Below are 20,109 nucleotides of genomic sequence, written 5' to 3'. Positions count from 1 at the left end.
ACCATTGCTTTCTTCCTTAACAGTAGCTTCCTTCATGGCAATAGCTGAAAGAGTTGCCAGGCTCCCAATCCATTTCTGAGTGTTGGTGTGTTGCCCTCTAAAATTTGAAACTTGGATACCTGAAGTTATGCCTATTCTCATATCAACCTTCCAGCTTACTGAGATAATCATCTGAGGGCAATTATGTAGGTGCCTTGACTGGGTGAGGTGGGGCAGATGGAGACTGGGGAGGAGAGGAACCCTTCTCAAGTGCAGGGGACAACTCCCTCCCCAAAAAGGCTCGCCTGGCACCTACATTCATGTATTTTAGACCTTTAACAATGAAAAGCAAATCTAGAATGGTAATATGACAAAACTACAGTTTTCTGCTCATTATGTTTGTGTTTTAACACCTTTTTTTAAAAAAAATGTACCTAACACTGTGCAGACATGCTGTGAAGTTTCAAAGGGAAATTGCAAATGGCTACCTCATTTGCCAAGGTGACAGGACCAGGGAGAACAATTTTCATACACATTTGTGCTGTTTTGTTTTGCTAAAGCATATTTCAAAACCCCATGGGGAAGGAATCCTAGCAACCCTTAAGATTTGTACAGTTTCATTTCCCCCATGAATGAAATTGATGGTGGCCTCAGTGTGAGGCCTAGTTCTCAGATATGGCGGATTTCAGATTTGTATGGGTCAAAAACAGGGTTCCTTCCCGATGTGGTTGACCTCCCATGATACCTGGCCAGCATGGGCAATGGTAAGGTTGGCAGGAATTGTAGCTTACAAACATCTGGCCATTACATTGACTACCTCTGTCAGGAGGACAGATGGAATAAGTTTGAAATGTCTGCAGAAACAGCCATCACACCTTCATTTCATTAATATGTTTCAGTAACAGGCAAGATGGAACTCTTGAGCTCACCCCCTGCATTTTCAAACATGGAAAAGGGGAGAGAAAAAGAGAGGAAGGAGGGGGAAATAGCACTAGGCACCCTAAAGCAGGGTTAGGCAACCTAAGGCCCAGGGGCTGGATGTGGCCCAATCACCTTCTCAATCTGGCCCGCAGACGGTCCAGGAATCAGTGTTTTTTTACATGAGTAGAATGTGTCCTTTTATATAAAATGAATCTCTGGGTTATTTGTAGGGCCTGCCTGGTGTTTTTACATGAGTAGAACGTGTCCTTTTATTTAAAATGCATCTCTGGGTTATTGGTGGGGCATAGGAATTCGTTCATTTTTTACCCCAAAATATAGTCCGGCCCACCATATGGTCTGAGGGACGGTGGACCAGCCCCCTGCTGAAAAAGGTTGCTGACCCCTGCCCTAAAGGAAACAAACACAGACCTCCAAACCAAAAGATAGACCACAGCAAGGGTGCCAACTTGAATAAAATATTGTGGGGGCCCAGGTAAGCCCTGCCCCACATAATTGATCTCATGATGATCACACACGTAATTTGACTGGGAATACCCATCAACTGTGTGGGGACCTGGCCCCCTCTAATATTTTATTGTGGTGGGCAAAGCTTTCATGACCCCTAGGAGTTGGCTCCTATGGACCACAATGTTGGTTTAAGGCCCTGATACCTGCTTGAAATATAATACTTTAGGAAACCAAACACAAGATTATAAACACTTCTTGTTTTTACAAAAACGTAAGTTCCCCTCCACCAAATCTGTCCCATTGTTGAATTTATTACTAATGTTCCCATTTCTATTTCAGGTTTTCCCACGTTTTAAGAGGATGCAAATGAGCAAAGTAAAACAAGACTTGTTAAGCGTGTTATTTTTAAGACTGCACTCCCCACCTTCCCCTATCTAGAAGTTGAAATGGAAAAAAAAATTTAGTTCTGGAGCAGCACGTTGTGAGCTTGGCCATTTCTCCAAGCATCACGCTGGTTCTGTTCTTCAATATGGCAGGTAAAGGGGAAGGGAAGCCAGCCAGAGAAGAACGTAAAGCATTGCCTCTGCTCTCCTGTTGCCAAATATTATAACAAAGGGGAGGAGGCGACTCTTTGCCTTCATGCACCCACGGAAATCGAGCTTGTGTCACTACCACGGAAAGCAGTCGGGGGCATGAATGGCTGAGCAGTTGGCAATGCTTTGCTACTTTGGGATGCAAACCTGCCATAAAACGCACGGTACACAAAATCTCAAAACGCCTCGTTCAGCAGCCCAGTGCTTATGCACCACAGGAACCATCGTTTCCTATTCCATCCCCCACAGCATCCTTTCTCTACAACCTATTTTCTTACGTACCATGACGTTCAGTGCACAGAAAACACACATATGCATATGTAATCACACAGCTCGCATGTATAGTGCAGCTGACGGCGCCCCTGCGAAAGCGATACACCCATTGCAACGTCAGTGTAAATATTTGCCGAAGAGAGCGATAAACTGTCATCGGGCGAGAGGGAGATGCTGGCTTCTGCATGCCATCACTCCCGGCTCCGGGGAACGGGGAGCCTTGCCAGGCAGGGACAGCATTTTTTGGCGAGTGTGGGGGTCTGTGAGCCGCCCTTCGGCCCAGCAGGGGGATGGGGAACCACGCCAGCGCAGAGCACTACCCAGAATAATGCCAAAAACCCGAACCACCCAGCCCCGCCGCTATGGCTGCCCATTCGAGAAGCTGCCCGTGCTGCCCTCCCCATTAGGCTCTCCCGTGCCATTCCTTGCGCGGAAGCAGCCGATAAACTGCAGGGAGGGAGGGGGAACCTTCATGGGAATGACGCCTCTCTCCCCACCCCAGGTCTCACCGAACCCCCCCCCCCGCGCCCGCTTAAATCCACGCTGAGGGCCCTGGATTCCCAGCGCAGCAAAGCCGAAAAGAATATGTTCATCGTGATGGTTGGGAATAGATCTAGGAAGGGGGGGGCAAGGGAAAACGCAGGGGTTCCTCTGCAGCCCTGTGCATTTATAATCGGCATCTTCTTCCCCCCCTCCCCCTCCATCACCCCCACCCCCACCCCAACAGCCTACCCCCAGCCCGCGGTAGCAAACAGAAAACACAGCTTACCCCTGGATGAGCGAAAAGAGGAGCAGCGCCCGCACCATCATTTTGAGAGGAGACGCTGCATCCAGCACTGAAAGGCTGCCTTGGCTGGGCGGATTTCGAGGACTCATCCTCTCCCTCTTTCTCTCTCTCCCCTTCTCTCTCTCTCTCTCCCTCTCCCCCCCTCAACCCCACACACTTTCCCGCCCCCTTTTTCCTCTCGGTTGCCGACGGATCCGTCCCCTTCTTTATTTAGTGATCTGTAGGGGTGGGGGTGATGGCGAGGCCCCCCTCCCTCCTGTTACCAGGTCCCGCCAGTAGGATGATACATTGCGCTCGCTCGCTCGCTCTCGCTCTTTCCCAGCTGCTGAATTAATATTCGGTGATTTGCTATCGGGGGAGGGTGGGGGGGGAGAGAGATATATAAAAATCAGATCCTCGCGAACCCCTTGGCGGATCCAAGCATCTGCTACGGCTAGCGCAACAACAGCAGCTTCCAAATTTAGAGAATTGGGAGAAAGGGGTCGAGGTGAGGGGGGGGAGGGAGGCGAGGATCACACGTACACACTACTGGAACAAGCAAAGGGGGAGGAAGGAGAAGAAGAATCCCACACAATCCATCACAGAGAGGGGGCTGGGGAGATGCGCTGGGGGGGCCACAGGAAGGATTGCGCGCAGTGGGAGGGGGCGCGAGAGCGCAAGAAAAGCTTCTGCCTCGATGCAGATTAAGTCGGAGGTCAAAGTGGAAACGACGCATACGGGGCTGGTGCGGATACTGCTGCTTCCTCCGCCGCTGCTGCAGCGGAGATCAACACATGCGTGGTGCCAAGCGAGCTTTCTTTCTTTCTCCTCCTAAACGCCTTTGGTTGCACGTGCGCGAGGCTACATCTGGGAGCCGCGAGAGAGTTGCAACCGCGATTCCCAAAGCGAGCACCTTTACCCGCTTCTGCTGACCGCCTTCGGTTGAAAGAGGAGAGAGGGCCGATTTGCCATGCAAAGACACGCATAGCATGCTACTAAGCATTCTGTTGCAAGAAGGATGGATGGATGGTGCTGATGGTGGCGGTTGCTAAGCAACCCGGGCACTTGGGGAGAGGAGGGAAGCATTGGGAAGGGGGTCAGGCTATAAGGGGTGGGGTGGGGGTTTCGGGTGCAGGGCCGAGCCAGCGAGAAACGGTTGACCTAGGGATCTCATCTTCCCCATCCTTCTAATCGTCAGCATCTTAAAAATCACTCGAACGACGTGTTCTGAAATAATGACACGGAACAGGAGCTTTGCGAAGTTGAGGGAACAGGGTCACCTGCCCCAGGTACCACAAAGACAGGACTCCGGGAAAGAAGAAGAAGAGGAGGAGGAGGAGGAGGAGGAGGAGGAGATTTGTGATCTAGTCACATGGTATAAGACAGGGTCAAACTATGGGATGTTTTCTTTGCAGTTTAGATGAAATGGGAAGCTGGGAAGATGGGAGCCTGATGCCAACTTGCTGATAGGCTTGGTAAGAGCAGTTGGCCAAGTAGGGTGGCATTTGTTGGTGCTTGCAGCCTTACATAGTGAAGCACATTCAGATACTGGGTGCTGGTGGTGGTCCAGAAGAAAATAAGAAACTGAATGCTGGCCAGCCACTCCTGATTGGGCAGGAAGGTGTTGTTGTTGTTGTTGTTGTTGTTGTTGTTGTTGTTGTTGTACTACAGCTTCAGAGCTAACTCCTCCTTGTAAAATAGGAAGAATATAAAGAACTTGGAATGTTAATAGTAATATGCTTAAGTGCTGATTAACTCTAGAAAGCCTCACCTCAAAAAGGCTATGGAAGAGTTGGGCAAGGTTAAGAAAAATGCAACCCAAATGATCCAGGGAATGGAGGAAAGGTGGCAGCATTTGCGACTTTTTAGTTAAGATAAAAGGTGAGTAAGGGGCGACATGGTAGAAATTTATAAAATCATGCAAGGCATGAAAAAAGTGGATGAGAAAAGCTTTCCTCTCTTTCCTCCTCTCAGCACTAGAACATGTGGAATGTTGGAAGATTCAGGACAGATAAGAGAAAGCACTTTAAGAGGGTATAGTTAAACTATGGAACTCCCACAGAAGGAAGTATAGACACCAACTTTGAAAGAGGATGAGAATAAACCTATCATTTATTTATTTTTATAAAATATGTATTGAGATTTTACAAAAAACATTACAAAATAGAAAGAAAACACATAAAAAGAGATAAATAGAGAACATACAAAAATACATAAAATAGAAAAAGGAAAAAGGAAAAATAAACATACAAAATACAAAAAACAAATAAGTAAGAAAAAATTAAAAACCAATCCATTTTTTGTATCTTTGAACTCATTAGCTTGTTTCCTTGACCTCCTCGCACCTCCCCTTTTTGTGTTCCCATTTACATAATCAAATCAGCAAATCCTTACCCTCTTTCCTTTATCTTAACTCTATATCTTAACATATTATAACTCTATATTTTCATCCATTATCAATCCATTTTTGCATATTCTTTTTAACTTTGTTGCTAATACCACTTATTTTCAATCCAACATCATTTTAACATTCATTAATTTTACAGTGTTTCTGCAAATAGTCTTTAAATTTCTTCCAATCTTCTTCCACCAACTCTTCTCCCAGGTCTCGGATTCTGCCAGTCATTTCCGCCAATTCCATATAGTCCATCACCTTCATCTGCCACTCTTCCAGGGTGGGTAGATCTTGTGTCTTCCGAGAGAATAAACCTATCAATGGCTACTCGCCAAGAGGACTATGCTTTCCTCCATGGCTGAAGGCAGTAAGCTTTTGAATACCAGTTCTGGAAATTACAGGGGGAGAAAAGTTTCCCACAACCATCTGGCTGGCCACTGTGAGAATAGGATGTTGCACTAGATGGGCCATCAGCCTGACCCAGCAGGCTCTTCTTACATCTGTATGTTCCCAAAGCTGCAAATTTACCTTCATGCAGCAAGGGTACCTCTGCAATGACTGCTAGTAGTTACCAAACCAGTAGCATGCTAGGTGTTCTGTAGAACACACAAGTGATATTCTTCACTCCTAAGTAGTATTACATATACTCCAACTTAAACATTACCCCAATGTTATATTCCGTAGATGTGAACTAAGGATTAAATCCTTTGACTCACAAACAAACAAAACAGGAAGAGGGAAAACAAAATGAGAAGACGGTGCTAGAAAAAGGAATAGCGAAGCAAAGATGGCCAGTCAGTGGTATACAAGCGGAAATGATTCAAGTATATGCCAGAAAATTTAGGTTTACACATTTAGAACCCTAGTGCAACAAATTCAGTTTTAAAGAGCAAAAGCCTTCCTGCAATTAAGAAAGTAATGGGGAAATTGCAATGAAAGGTGTGGGGTGACTGAATAAATAATGGAATAAATAATCAGGATATATACTTAGAAAAAAGGTCATCTGAAAGAGATCATTGGGAACAGCCTTTGTCAACTCTCTGGGGAGCAACAGGGTCCAGCCACCCTGGAAAACCAACCTGCTCAACAACTTGCCTGAAGGTGAACCATAAGGATTTCACTTTGCACTGCTCTAAGGGTGTGTTCCCCTTTCACAAGGGGCATCAGCAAGCTCGGGTGGCAATTAAAAAAGAGTCCTTTCACTAATCCATTTGACTTCAGAGTGGGGAAAAGGAGAGGTCCCAGAGGATGTACCAGTATATTACAGCTTTTAGTGCTACTGAGGCATTGTTTTTCCTCAATTATCTGGAAGTAGAATTAAAACAGTGGCCCCTGATCACTCTTAATGTAATGCTATATTAACTAGCAGTGTCCTTCCCCATGGCCAAGATCTGTCTACAATGTCTACTACCAAGTAAGTTTCATTTAGCAAAGGTTCTTCCAAAGGCTAATTGAAATCTTCCAGTTTGCAAGTTTAGCCAGTTTTATTGCTTCCCCAGTCAGAGAGGCTGGGAGATTAGTACCAAATTGCACTATTTCACTATAATAGAAGGGAAAGGGGGGCGGGAATAATAGACAGCAACAAGTAATTTAATACCACCCCATGAGGGCCCAAACCTGACTAAATCAGGAACCATTTAGGAGCAATTCAGCACTGATTTCCTACCTGTCCTAGCAAAACATAGAACACAGAAAACACTGACATCAAGCAGTTTGACATGACATTGGTCACTTCCGCATTTCAGCTCTTTTGCATAGATCTCTCCCCCATTCAGGTACATGTTTGTTTATGTCCCTGATGCAATAAAGTGCACCTCCATAACCTCCTCTCCCCCTTCAAAGAAAGTGGATAGATTGCAATAAATAGCAGCAGCAGCAGCACAACACTCTTGCACAAAAATACATTTTTTAAAAACTCAGCTTTCTGTAGCACGAGAAATTATGGAGAAGTGCACCAGAAAGTGTGGGGTGACAGACCCTTGATTGCAATAACATGCAATCTCTATGCAAATTTTGTACAAACAAGTGAAGGCAAATGTTCCAGAAGTAGGCATCTGCAAATAGACATTGTGTGGATTCTCAGTGAAATGTAAGTGAACAAGGGTTGGCAGTTCCAGAGAACAAGGCAAGCGAGGAAACAACCTAGACTGGCAAGCAAGGAAACTACTAAGGAAGGTGTACTTTTGCTCTGGACTGCAAGCTATTTCCTTCTCAAACTACCCCCTATTTCCATAAGAGGCCATGAACTGGCTTCGTAATGAAGGAAGGCAACAGATCTCTCTTTTATTACTCAGCAAATCTCTGACAAGATTAGTGGTCCTCAGTAACTATCTTATGTGTAGCACATCTGCTTTGCATGCAAAAAGCTCCAGATCCTGTCGCTGGCATCTCCAGGTAGGACTGGGAATGTACCTTGTCCAAAACCCTGGAGAGCCAATATCAACAAGTGAGGACAATACTGAGCTAGATAGACCAATGAACTAACTCCGTATGAGTCAGCTTCCTGTGTTCTTAAGTTCTTGCCAGTTCCTCAAGGTCCAAAACATCACCCTCAGGATACAGGCAGCATTATGGGGCAAGGTAGCCAGGTTTTCATGGATGCCTTCATAAAATACCATCCAGCTAGCAAAGCACCATGAGAAGTAATGACAGGGCAGGTGTCCATAGGTGGAAGTGCAGTTACTGAACAAGCAAATAGAAATCTGGATTTTTCACGCTACAGCTGCATGACAGATCCCTTTTTCCAGAGCAAGTGCTACCTAATCTTAGCCCACTTCCAAACCCTTTCCCCGCTGTTGCTCTAACTATCTCTGGGACTGAAGCAAACACTTGACTCACAGGGGCTATTAGCTCCACCCAAGGCATGATGAAGAACAGCAACAAGCGGGAAAAGATAGACATAATATTGTACAAGGACAGGAAGAAACAGCACGGACAGAATTATTGCCACACACAGGAAGAACAAGGCTATAGCTTGAATGCTTCACCTGTAGATTTATAAATCATTTAATGTGTCGATACGAATGGAAGTAATAAATATTGCAGTTGTTGTATAAGGGATTGTTATTTTGACTGGAGTGTAATTGAAATTAATAAGATTTTGAAACGCAGAAATAAAGCAAATCATCAAACCATAAATTCTAGCATGTGGGGGGGGCACATAAATGATATAATTTGGCATCTAAATGATTGACATTAGTAATTGTAATTTGCCATTGTTATAATGAGGCTATTGTTGGATTATTGTAATTGAAAACTAATAAAAATTATTATTGACAGACAGGGGTTGCGTTTTGCCACTGAAATGTCTTTTGGGATTTGTTGTTCTCCTCTGTACTCTACTGGCTGTAGTCATCATATGCCCCAGCGACTAAACCAAATAAGCATTTAGGTTGGTAGGTCTCCCTGCCCCAGTGTTTCACACACACTGTAGCCTCATTGTGTCACTTCCCAACTCCAGATAATCCCAGGTACTCCTTTTCCCCCCTGCTTAAAAAAAAAAGTATATCAATGTGTCCCAGCAACCAAACACAATGTCCTGAGGAATATGCAGATTCTGTTTTAAAACTCTCTACAATCAAGTAATCAAAACTCCTTGAACAGTCTTCTTTGCTTCATTGTTTCCTTGAAGAAAATGTTTAAATGCTTTTAAAAACCATGCAGTTAGGATATTCTTTGAACTACCTGACAAGGATTTCTCACTGCATTTTTTAAAAAATAACCTAAAGAATTAAATCCACATAGATTTGTAGTTATGTTGAATGTTCCTATTATCTGAGGCATTATTTTAAAAAAAGAAGAAGAAGAGAAGCAAATGTATAGTTCTCAAAGGCTAGCTATGATCAAGAGACTCTTTTTCCCCTTCTCTTTATGGGAGATGATTCTATATCTGACCTTTGTTAAGTAGTTCCTGGATTATACTGTATCTGTTAGCACCACAACATCTGGACACCCCAGTGATGGTGCCATGTGGTGGTGGATTAATTCTTCTTCAGAGTGGAAAGCTGCAGTTTCTTCCTATGGCTACATATTTAGTTCCGCAGGACCTGAATGGCATAATATACTGCAAACTGAGGATGTGGTCCTGTTGTAATTCCAAGTTTAAATGTAAACTTCACATTATACAACAGTGGATGCTAATATTTGTGATCTGATTAGTAATTTAGTAAACAAAGATTAATATGTTTGTTCTAATGCTGACCTTTAGAAAAGTTTCCAAAAATAAGTCTATCCTTTGCAGAATGAAATGGGCTTATACCTGTATTTGACTTTTTAAAACCTGGTAATTTTTATGTGCAGACATTAATGAAGTATTGCTTATCCTGTCTGCTTGTATTTTTGTAGTGCAGATTATTGGCTCTTTAAAGGACTGCTGTAGTCTCTGCAGCTGTCTTTGCTTTTTCACCCCTTTTCTTTTCCTAGATGCTTAATCTTGCACTGGACAGCTATCATTTCAAGCTCTCGTGCTGTTCACAGGCCAGCAATCTGCTCCCTGAGCCTCCTCATACACTGATGTTGTGCAGCAGAAATGGCATCCTTTAATTTTCTGCTTTCAGACTCCAGGTACATTTGCAGATTTGAATCTTTACTTTCCCAGTGACTTAGCTAGCTCCGAGGACCAGCTCATGCAATCATTTATGGTCATAAAAGTCATCACAAAGTTGTGTGGTAAAGGGGCCTTATTTTTTATGCCTGAGTATTTTTTATTTTATTTTTTAAAAAAACACACTGAGTAGTTGGGGGTTAGAGGTAGCTCTGCTTAAGCAATCTGAACCATTTTAGCAGATTAGTCTGTCCCAATCGTAAAGTGGTTTTGCAATGATCTGGACGGAAGATCCTGTACATTATGACTATAATGTCTATTTGCGAGCAACCTCCAGAGCAATTTGAAGCGATGCTCTTTGGAATCTACTCAATTATTAATAGAAAAGTGAAACATCTCCATGTGGGACCTGTCAAAGTTTTGAGCTAACATTTAAATAAAAGGTTCTGGTGGGAACTCTCAAAGCCATTTTGTCCTGATTGGATTGATCTCTACAAGCCTTCCTTCCCAGACACAATGGTGCCTTTTGAAGCAAGGTATTTATGAGGGGACACACTAAACGGAGGTGGCATAAGCCCCAGCTCAATACATTTTGCTGCCCAAGGTTCAACAAGATGGTCTCCACTCTCATAGGTAGAAGCTGACTGGCCTGGCAGCAGCTGAATATTATTTCAATAGCAACAACAGCCCAGTGTTCTTCACTGTACCCGAGAACAGGAGGCTAGCTTAGAGATTACTGTGCAATCTGTGGGGCATGTACAACTCTCCTCTCCAGCACTTCACCATCACTCCCCACACCCTCCCTAATGGTTGTGGGTGGAAGGGTACTCACTTGCAACCAGGAGTGCCAACTTGAATAAAATGGGGGGGGGGACAGGTAAGCACCACCCTGCATAATTGATCACAAGACATCATGCACACACACCATTTGAATGGCAATGCCCATCAACTTTTTGGGGGGGCTGGCCCCCTCAAATATTTTATTGAGGCTGAAGGGACCTCAGCCCCTAGGAGCTGGCTCCTATGCTTGCAACACAGGCCAACAGATTGCTTGACAGGGTTTTTTTTTAGACAGGAGGTATGATAATCCAGTGAAGGAATGAAAGCAAGGGTGGGAGGGAGACTCCCCCTTAAAATAATAATGCCCACTAATTCCACAGATTAATGTGCTTCGCCTAATTTAGGAATGTAAGGAGAGCCTGGTGGGTCAGGCTGATGGCCTGAGTAAATCTGAGAATGGTACATACCAGATTTGATGTGGATGAGATTGGTTGCCAGCTGGGTACTTGTAACATGGGATAGTACCTTCAGCTGCATGGTGAATTCAACTACACACAGACACAAGGTATCTATTCCAGTGACCTGATAAACCTGGGACTTGGGTCCACCCCTTTGCCAGTGACAGCCACCCAACAATAAGGTAGTGGTGAAGCTTGAATGAACCACAACAATGATACCATACCATATCTCTAGTGCCTAAACAATGTTTCTGTTAAGGCCGTTTGTTGCTGAAATTTCCTGGCATTTTGGAGCGTGACTGAACATGGAAAGTCCTTAGCGCAACATGCTACACTAAAAGGTCTTTTCATTCATTAAATACTGTATCACTATATAACAGTTCCAGAACCTAAAATACTCTGATGCTTCAAGCAATTCATAGTGGACATAACATGCAAAACAAAGCATATGGCAGCTTATTGTTTAAGACATCAGAAGGCAGCCCTGTATTGGGAGGTTTTTAATGTTTGATGTTTTTATTATATTTTAGATATGCTGTAAGCTGCCCAGAGTCGCTGGGGTGGGCAAACCCAGCCTGATGTGTGGGGTATAAAAAATAAAATTATTGTTAGTATTAATATTATTTAAAATGTATGCAATAACTAGGACTTTTGAAACTACATTTGGCATTTATTTACTACCCCTCCTTTCTGCCCCCACCAATCCACATGGTAGAGAGAAACATAAACAATATAACTCACACCAAAATAGTGACCATGAGTTGTTTTTTTGTTTAAAAAAGCTTTGATTTATGCAAATTGAAAAAAAACAACAACAGTAAGGCAAGTGCATGAAGCTGGGTCAATTAAAATAAAACAGATAAAAGCATGAAAATCAAATGAAAAGCTTGGCAAACATTTAAATAGTTTTACCATTCTTCTACTTATCCCACAACAATCTGCAATCCACTTAAATGCCCATGTAATGCCAGGACAGAATAGGAGGAAGCCAATTTAATAAGAGAACCAGCAAATAAACTTTATTCACTAGAACTTCTGAAACCACAGGAAAAATCCATCCTAGGGAAACTCTGCCCCCACAACCTACTCTCTTAGTCACCCCTCTGGCAAACCTGCCCCCACAAGACACTTTGCTTGCTGAACCATGTGCCCAACCAAGAAAACATCCCAGCTTTTCTCTTCTGCTCTTCAACCTCGCTCTGCATGCCTACTATCTTCACGCCCATATCCATGCATCCTCCCCTCCCCCTTTTCTAGAATCCACCCCCCCCCTTGCACACAGACCACTCCCTTGGTAACTCCCTGCACCGTCCTCCTCCATCACATTGCAACTACTAAGCACCCTTCTACCTTCTGCCCAATTATGGAGCCACCTTCCCCCTGTGTCGTAGTCTCCTGGCTGAGCAGCAACATGTAGAGCTCAGTGGAGTGGGAGACCAACCAACCAGAAGGGTCTCTGTGGTGCAAACAGCAATCCATGTGGTCAGACAGTCCAGGGGTCAGGGAATCTGATGGTCAGGATTGAGCAGGAGGCAGCAAGGCAGGAATAGCAAGCATTGTTTCCAGAATCTGACTGCTGCTGGAAGCTCTGCTTAAGAAAGCTGAAGCCCGCTGGTTCTCGTCAGTGCCTTTTCCTCTGTGTCCTTGAAGCCACTCCCCCTTCTCACCGCTGTTCAGCAGGTGAAGCTGAGTCCTGGCCCATGACAATCTCTATCCTGCAGCCCCACGTGTAACCCCGTTTTAATCTTTATCCCCATTCCTGTGCCTCTTACTCCTTCATTTTTTGTATATATATATAAAAAACCAACCAAACAAAAAACCCTTTGCACCCCACTTTCATCCTTACTCACTTTTTCTCCTGCATTTCACTAACCTTGTTGTTATAAGAATTTAAGGTCTCAAATATATAAATGAAATGTTCATAAATTTACAAGGCAAACACATACATAAGTATGTATTTTTTTTAAAAAAAATATTTATTACTTTTAAAGATTACAGAAAAGGAAAAGAAAAAGAGAAAAGAGAAAAAACAAAGAAAGGAAAAAAACAATACAATACAATATATAAACAATACAAAACACAACCTAAACACATTAAATTAAACTAAACAAAACCCTAACCCACCTTAACCCTAAACAAAACAAAACAATAACCATTTAAAAACATACATCACACCTTTTTCATACTCTATCTTTCATTCCCTTGTTTCCTCGACTTCCTCTCACCTCCCTTTTTGTATTCCACTTCTATTAATTGTTTCAGCAAATCCTTTCCATCTTTCTCTATTTTCTGTCATATTATAAATATCTTAACATATTTTTTATCATTAAAACTAAAATACTTATATATGCTTAACTCCTTATAACATTTCTGCTAAGGCCATAAAATTTCTTTCCACCATTTTTCTATCATTCATTAATTTTACAGTATTTCTATATATAAACTTTAAATTCTCTAATCTTCTTCCACCATCTCCTCTCCCTGGTTTCGGATTCTGCCAGTCCTTTCCGTCAATTCCATATAGTCCATCAACCTGGAGATCTTATGTCTGAGGCTCTTAACTCTTTTCCAGGTCCCTTCTGCAGGTCTTCTTCATATTCTTTAACGCCAAAGAGCAGATCTCGGGAAGACTCCAACCTAACAATGCTTTTATTCCTTCCAGGCAGGTCAGCCAAATTTCCGTAGTTGAACCTGAGGTCTATAAGATGTTTCATGACATGTTTCAAAATTCCTCCAAATCCAAAGGCCCCCAGAACTCCAATCTCCTCCAGACCCAAGTCCATGTCCCAAAAGTCAGTTAATCCCTGCATAGAGGGATCTTTCCAACTTTTCTTCTTCCGTCCAAGCCGGGATCCAATCCTCAAAATCTGGCTTTTTCTAGATTCAATCATAGAAGGCCTCAATTTGTAATCCTCAATTTGCTTCTGTAAGACTGAGGATCCCGCTTGTATTACTTTAGGCTCAACAACCACAGCTTTCTCTTTCTCCCCCACAATTTGTCCTGCCAAAGTAGATTCTTGTACCAAGTCCTGAATTATTTCTGTATTGGTGCTCACTTTTTGACTCCAATTAGTCACTTTTTGATCCAAGTTGTCAATTTTAAAAGACATGTCATCCGTCTTCTTATGAAGCTGTTCTAGTGAGTAGCTTATCTTGCTTAATACCGTCACAATGGCTTCTCCTGTCAACATTTTGAGTGGTCCAAGGTCAATCTCTGGTTCTTACAATTACTTATCTTGCAGCTGGTGATTCCCCAGTTGCACTCCTGTGACAGTTTCAAAGACTCCCTCTAGAGGGAAACAGTCTCTACTTGTATCAATCCTTTCAGACACAATTCAAGCCATAAAAAGAGTTTCAATTTCCAGTTACTTTTCCTCCTTTTAAACGCAGAAGAGGACAATGGAAACAGTATCTTTCTCTCATTTAACTAGCTGTCAAAAATGTTTTGTTCGCAGTCAATGAACTCTCCCAAAACTTCACTCTTTCTGGCAGCCCTTTTCCAGGTTCGGAGCAGTGGTAATTTGGTTTTTCACTCTCTCCTGCAGGCTCTCTAAGTCCAAAATTTCCCCCCTCTTCTCCTGCTTCCAAGGGGGGTTTTGTAGTTTTAACCGATGAAAATTTAATCCTTTGCCAAAAGCTTTCAAAGACTTTAGCTTATAACGTCTTTGCTTCAATCTATTTACAAAAGGGGAAGGCGGACTTCCTGTTTAAGACCTTCCCCGTTTCGGTGCCAAATTAAGGTATATAAAGATCCAGTTTTCCGTTCTACTCACGGGTAGTTGTTTAAAATCCAATTGTCCACAGGAAAAAGTCAGCGCTCTCTGGCAACAGCAATGCGGCTTCACTCCGTGAAAGAAGCAGTCAATTCGAAGCACCGCGCCACTCACCCCACGTCGCTCCGGATCCCCGAAACCGGGTTTCCCCGTGAGTAGGGGAGGTGCAAAAGGTGCCAGCCGAATCCCAGGTTCACAAGCTTCTCCCGCTTGTGATTTCAATGGGTCTCCGCCTTCGCCGTGGCGGTCAGACCCTGCTTTTCATGGAGCAAGTTCCTCCCGATCGGAGGAGCTCCGCCATTGCCGGAGGCGCCAACCCGGAAGTCCTTTCCACATACATAAGTATGTAAATCACGTGTCTGCAATAGTACAGGAGAACAATCCTGAAACCATTTTGACCCTCCCAAATTGACTTCAAATGTTTCTCTGCAAGGAGAAAGGAAATGGGAAAGCCTCTCCATTGTCTTTTGCTTATCTGTCTTTAGGGCATCTTTGTGTATGAATAGGGTGAGCCTGTGACCTAGATTCAGGAATTAAAGTATTTACCACCACAAAAGAATGGCCGGGCTGCCCAAGTAAGCAATCACTGGCCATTGTCAGGTATCCTGGCGGACAGGATTTCTGCTGTAGACCGCCTCCTTCTGTGATGTATGTATGATGTATTTGGGGGTGGTCTTGGACTACAGGGTGGGCAATTTCAAAAGTCTATATAAGGGCTTGCGGACCATTGTTCTGGGTTCCCCTCCTCCCTCCTGCATGTGAGGAGTGAGGACCCTGTTGCAACAGTTTAATAAAGATCAGGCTTACTAGCTACTTTGCTTCTCAAGATATTCTCTGGCTGGCCTCTGTTATTTTCTCCTACCGATACGGAATCCACTTAAGGACTCTATATGGGCTCTTGGATACCCCATAAGGGAAAAGGAGCAGATTTTGTTTACATCATTGTTGAAACTTTTTAAAAATAAAAAACACCCCTCGGTGTTTCTCCCTTCCCAGTCTTATTCAGACCCCTTCCACCATCACTCTTTCTCTCTCAGTTTGCCTCCCTTCTTCCTTCTATGCCACACCTACTGCTGTTGTGCAGCTTACCTTCTCTTTTGCTTGCCTATGTCACCCTAGTGCTTTAAATATATGGTGAGGATGTGATCCAGAGCTTCAAAGGAGATACATTCCTGGTCCTATCTAGGGGCTGAAATTCAGACCTTCTGCATGCAAAGCATATACTGGAGCTAAGGCCCTTTGTGTCTTCCTTAATCCTACTTCAAGGCATTATAGCCTTGGCTTCCAGGTCTGGCCCTTACTAATTCCTTTTCTCTATGCATTTACATAGTACTCATTGTTAGTACTCATTAGTACCCATTGTTAGTACTCAGAAAAACACTTTCTGTATATAAATAAGAATAACTGATCTGTAAATTATTATATATATTTGCTAATTAAATTAATATATATATATATTTACTAATTTCAGTGGGTTGGGTCAAAAGGTGGTTTTTCCAGCTTCCTTCAACAGAAGGAGCTTTCTTGGAGAAACACTCCTCCTGCCGCACTGAAAGGTATCCTTAGCTCCAACTCTTTATTTTTGTTAATTTTCTCCAAATACATTTCTATTGGTTGCTCTTTTTGAGTTTAGAAATGTCTTTACCCCGCTTTTCTTCTCTCTACCTCCCTTTTCCAAATGCTGCCAAATGCCTGCTAGCACTTTTTAAAAGCTGAAGTGGTTTCTGAAAGATTTGTTGTTGTCGCTGCTGCAAATATTATCCCTAATTTTAGTACTGCTATCATTGTCGAATTAAAATTAGAGAACATGCCTCATTATCCGTAAATAAAGGCAGCGTGATCTGTGGAGGGCACTTCCTCCCCCAGCCTTTCTAATTCAAACCTTGGGTGCACAAAGGAAGGACACAGAAGTTATTCTAAAGGTCTTCCTCACCTACAGCATGTGTCAGAGTAAATTGTTGGAAAGTACTTTAAGAAAAAAAAATCCAATCTAAGCAAGGTGAGAGGAGACAGAAATCGTTATTCTAGTTGTTGAAGTGAAATCTGTGAGCTATTCAGGCTTGATGAGTCAATTGGGAGGGGAGGGGGAAGCACTGCCAATTTCCAATCCACTTTCTTCTATCTTTTCAAAGTGTTTGCGTGAACAAGTGTTTTTGCATTGCCAAAATGCCAGATATTCAGAGATGCTTCCAGAGTCTTAAGACCACTTACTGCAAAATAACCATATTTTCAGACGAGTTCTACATGTGTCTACTGAGAAGCAAGCCCCATCGTGTTCTGTGGGAATTACTTCCAGGTAAGTTTATATAGGATTGCAACCATTACCCTCCTTCTCCTCTGAAATCTTATAGGACAATTTCTCACAATGATTGAGCCCTACTCCCCAGCAAAAAAATGGATAGCATTGAGTTGCCAGGGACCTCAAAGGTGATTTAGTCCAACCCCTGCTACTGCAGCATCCCATCTGGCCTCTGCTTAAAAGGTAAAGGGTAAAGGGACCCCTGACCCTTAGGTCCAGTCGTGGCCAACTCTGGGGTTGCGGTGTTCATCTCGCTTTATTGGCCAAGGGAGCCAGCGTACAGCTTCCAGGTCATGTGGCCAGCATGACTAAGCTGCTTCTGACGAACCAGAGCAGCGCACGGAAACGCCGTCTACCTTCCCGCCAGAGCGGTACCTATTTATCTACTTGCACTTTGATGTGCTTTCAAACTGATAGGTTGGCAGGAGCAGCGACTGAGCAATGGGAGCTCACACCATCATGGGGATTCGAACCGCCGACCTTCTGATCAGCAAGTCCCAGAGCCACCCATGTCCCTGGCCTCTGCTTAGGAACTTCTAAATGAAGGAGAGTCCACCGCCTTCGAAAGGTAGTGTTTCCCACTTCGAAGAAGACACATTGTCAGAAAGTTCTTTGCAACATTTAGTTCAAGTCCCCTTTGTTGTGATTTGAACTCCCTGGTTTGGGTGCTACTCTCCTCCAGAGCAACAGAAAAGAAAATCCACCCATTATTTCTATGTCAGTCCTTCAAATATTTGAAGATGGGTATCAGTCTCTACATTGTTCTTGTCTAGCACTCCATCGCCATAGAACTGATGTGCATGTTATAGCTGACACATGACTCCTCCCACACACTTTTAAAACACTCTCTGATTTTTTAAAATCAGAGCATGCTATTTTAAGGCCCTTTTAAATTGTTGTATCTTGCAACACTCACCATGTGGTAAACCACTGAGAGTGATCAGAAAAATAAAATCATGTTTAGACACCTCCATGCTGTGTTTTTTTTGGGGGGGGCACATGTTTAGACCCCTCCAGCTGTGTTGTGGGGAGCGCACATGCAATGGCATGGGGAAATTCCTCTGATCCTAATAATATTAGCTGCCATATGATTCAAAATGGATCAATATGATGCCCTAGTTTACACATGTCCCAAGTAGATACCACCAAGCATCCCAATCGTATTTTATTCTCTTAAATTGATTCTTACAATCAGGTTAAACAGATTTAAGAAAAAACACATGGCTCCCTTCTATTTGTTAAGCAATTGTCTAATGCAATGAAATAGAATGATCTGTGAAACCTGTTCCATTAAAGGTTCCATATCATCTAATGAAGTGATCAGCTGTGGGGGGTGTGCATGCGTGTAATCATTCATCTAGAATATTTGATTTTGTCAGAGGCAAGCTAGCATTCTGGTTAATGCATGAGCAAGATACATCTTTGCATAATGACCGTGTTTCAGATGTGGTCTGCTTAGTTTCCAAGGCTGGATACTTAAATCCTAATTTTCAGTGGTTACAGATTAATATCAAGACTTATTAAGAATTGGGGAAATAGGCAGCAAGCATATGGACCTTCTTGAGGTTTTTTAAAATGCTTTTCACTATATGTATCACCACAGACTTCCAAGAAAACATGCTAGTCGTGAGATGAAAGATGGATGGTATTGTTATGAGGGGTCTTTTTTTGGGGGGGGTGACTGAATGCCTTGGGCCCCTTCTAATTATTGGAATAGCCAAGCTAGCTTCTTGATGAGGTGATGGGCCATTAAGGGGAACAAAGGAAGTGGATCTGTGTGGGATGGCACTTCTGACTTAAGGTCAGTATCGTGTCCCTAGTTGACCTAATGATAGCACCAGCCTGAACCTTCCATTAAAACAGAGTGTGCTTGTCTATGCATTTAGAAGGAGAAAACTAAAAAATAAAATAAAATTGTGATGTTTCTGAGAACAGACTTCTTCTGTACAGTATTCCTTTGATAATACAGTGGTATCTTGGTACTCAGACAACTTGGAACCCAAACACTGCAAACCTGGAAGTAAGTGTTCCTGTTTGTGAACTTTTTTCGGAAGCTGAACATGCTCCGTTTTGAGTGCCACACTTCCGTTTTGAGTGTTACGCTGAGGTCTGTCTGTTTTTGCTATTTATTTTGTGCTTGTGGCTCTTTTTTGTTTTTGTGACTGTGTGGAACCCAGTTCAGCTACTGATTGATTGATTGATTGATTGAGTGCGTGACTGCTGTACATTGTATATTGCTTTCATTTTAGGGATCAGTGGTCTCTTTAGATAGTAAAATTCATGTTAAATTGCTGTTTTAGGGGTTGTTTTTAAAAGTCTGGAATGGATTAATCCATTCTGCATTACTTTTTATGGGAAAGCGCGCCTTGGTTTTGGAACGCTTTGGTTTTGGAATGGAATTCTGAAACGGATTAAGTTTGAGAACCAAGGTACCACTGTACAAGTATTTATGACTTAGTGGTACAATTCTCATGATGCTGTTTGAATAAAAGACTGACATAACGAAGACGAACCTATTCCTTCATTAAAACAACAATAAAAAAGAAGAAACATGAAGAAAGTTCCGCAGCTATTGCATTTGCCTTTTTGTTTTTCTAAGCCCTTCGTCTCAAAAGAAAAGAAAGAATTTGCACAGTGCTGAAATCCTGACACAAAGAACAGTCTTGATAAAAATCCAATTAAACACCTACATTTTAAAGTCAATGATTACTGTGTATTAAAATACCAATCAAGCCCACATGTTTGCTGAATGTCATCCCCTTTAGCGAGGCGTTTGATCAAGACTCCCTGCTCCAAGCAAATGTTATTCCACCAGTTGGAAGGACTGTGGTCCAATTCTGATGTTAACTGACACTGCAATA

The 20,109-nt window shown here is 42.9% G+C and overlaps 1 protein-coding gene across 2 annotated transcripts in view; it reads right to left on the bottom strand.

The window, feature by feature from the left end:
* Positions 1 to 3,380, bottom strand: part of GABRG2 (gamma-aminobutyric acid type A receptor subunit gamma2) — a 62,271-nt gene extending 58,891 nt beyond the window's left edge. The window contains exon 1 of one of the 2 annotated variants that reach the window (XM_053376471.1): positions 3,004 to 3,380. In XM_053376471.1, the coding sequence (XP_053232446.1) occupies positions 3,004 to 3,110 (107 nt within the window). In that variant the 5' untranslated portion in view covers positions 3,111 to 3,380. The remainder of the gene's footprint in view (positions 1 to 3,003) is intronic. The other variant, XM_053376472.1, reaches the window with a different exon arrangement.
* Between the last annotated feature and the right edge of the window lie 16,729 nt (positions 3,381 to 20,109).

The sequence above is a fragment of the Podarcis raffonei genome, chromosome 2, assembly GCF_027172205.1.
Source record: "Podarcis raffonei isolate rPodRaf1 chromosome 2, rPodRaf1.pri, whole genome shotgun sequence".
In the NCBI taxonomy this organism is placed as follows: domain Eukaryota; kingdom Metazoa; phylum Chordata; class Lepidosauria; order Squamata; family Lacertidae; genus Podarcis; species Podarcis raffonei.
The sequence above is the reverse complement of the archived record's forward strand: the minus strand, read 5'-3'. Positions and strand labels throughout refer to the sequence as shown.